The sequence below is a fragment of the Octodon degus genome, unplaced genomic scaffold (genome assembly GCF_000260255.1).
Source record: "Octodon degus isolate 3935 unplaced genomic scaffold, OctDeg1.0 scaffold00168, whole genome shotgun sequence".
NCBI lineage: Eukaryota > Metazoa > Chordata > Mammalia > Rodentia > Octodontidae > Octodon > Octodon degus.
The window spans coordinates 603737-605642 of NW_004524744.1; the positions used below are offsets into that span (position 1 = coordinate 603737).

General features: G+C 32.0%; 1 protein-coding gene across 5 annotated transcripts in view; it reads left to right on the plus strand.

Moving 5' to 3' along the window:
* Positions 1-1906, plus strand: part of Mrpl1 (mitochondrial ribosomal protein L1) — a 129606-nt gene that overhangs the window by 24896 nt on the left and 102804 nt on the right. For all 5 annotated transcript variants that reach the window (XM_023703306.1, XM_023703309.1, XM_023703310.1 and 2 more), the window contains exon 3: positions 832-1090. In XM_023703306.1, the coding sequence (XP_023559074.1) occupies positions 832-1090 (259 nt within the window). The remainder of the gene's footprint in view (positions 1-831; positions 1091-1906) is intronic.

Below are 1906 nucleotides of genomic sequence, written 5' to 3' on the forward strand. Positions count from 1 at the left end.
TCATCTGTATACCCTTTTTTTTGTTAAGTTCCGTTATTTGAATATTATAGGTGTGTAAACTCAGCAAAATATTCCAAAAGAGTCCAGTAGCCCATAATAGTATTGGTTCTTCCGCTTAACTGGCAATGTCAGAAATTGTTGACCTGAGTCCCCTACAGCTTAACATAACAGCATGGCTTTATTTCTTATATTTTATTTTTATACTTTTCTTCTGGATGGTTAAGACCAAGGTAAAACAGGACCTATGCAACAAGAGTTGTAGCTTTTAGCCCTAAATTTTGTTAAGCGTCTCACTTAAGTAATTTTTTAAAAATGATATTTTAATTTTCTTTCTGAGGATATCTTTTTTTTTTTTTTTTGGCAGAACCTGGGATTGAACTCAGGCCCTTGCGCTTGCCAGGCAAATGCTTATTCTGCTGAGCCATCTCCTCAGACCCTGAGGATCTCTTTTGTTGTGGTCAGATTAGAAAAAGTTGTGTTAAAAAAAAAAAACAACTTTTTTTTTTTTTTTTTTTTTTTTTCTTTTAAATGATCTTTCTTTTGGGCATCAATTAATTTTTTTATCCCACAGTGAAGGGGTTATCTGTTCTAGAACTCATCCCTAATTTCCTAGCTGAGTTGTGTATTTTATAAGGCTCTTTTTTACAGTACTTATATTATGTTGAAATTATGTTTACATATCTGTCTCCTGCTTTTCCAGAATAATATCAGTGCCTTAATTCAACTTGTACTGACCATAAACAGTATAAGTTTACTTATTGTTTGTTAAATTAAGAAAAATTGAAAATTTTATGCTTTTGAATTAAAATAATATTTTGTCTTTTTTTTAAGGCATGCAAAGAAAGCCAACAAAGTTGCCAAAGAAAAAACACCAGGGGAAAAGAGAGATGAGATAGAAAAAATAAAGTCATACCCGTACATGGAAGGTGAACCTGAGGATGATGTCTATTTAAAGCGCTTATACCCACGGCCCATATATGAGGTGGAGAAAGCTGTTCACTTACTTAAGAAGTATCAAATTTTGGACTATACTAATCCAAAACAAGGAGTTTTTCTTGATTTGACATTGGATATGGCACTGGGGAAAAAGGTATTTGAACACCATTAAAATAATTTTGTGAACAGTGGTTGTATGAAATGGTGTTTCTTTATTTTTAAAATTCTTGCTTCATAATAATTTTAGAAAATCTTACGTTCTTTCTATACTTCATAATGAAAAAATATATTTTTAATTTTCCACATATACAATATGTTGAAAATGCTTTGGAGAGTTGATAAATATTTCTCTCTATCTCTCTCTATAATCTGTATCTGTATCTATGTCTCCTATTTCCCATTTCCCTGATGTATATTCATCAACAAAAATAATATTAAATCCATTGAGGTATCACTGTAACTTCAGAAAATGACTTAAGCAGTCTGGGTGTTGTGTTTCTTTGAAGTTGAGAGTGTTGGATTAGTTCAAATGTGTTCTTTGTAGCCCTGGGTCAAGGTTTGCCTTGCATGATTTGCATGGTTATGGCCCCAAGCTCCCCAGTCTTGCTTCTGCTTTATATGTTTTTACCCCGGAGTTCTTCAGAAGATTTTTGGTTATAAAAAAATTAGTATTGAGGCTTTTTATAGCCCTAAATTTTGGGTTTTTTTTTTTCAAATCAAATCAGTAGGACAGTTTCAATAATTAACACACTGCATACATTCTTCTTAGTGGTTAATTGCTGTACGAGATGCAGACTTGATATCCTATTACAAACACCATTAGAACAAGTCATTCTATTCATTAACAGAATGTAACTATATATCTATCCTAACCACTTTGAATACACGGATACAAAATGGACATTCATCTGTATACCCTTTTTTTTGTTAAGTTCCGTTATTTGAATATTATAGGTGTGTAAACTCAGCA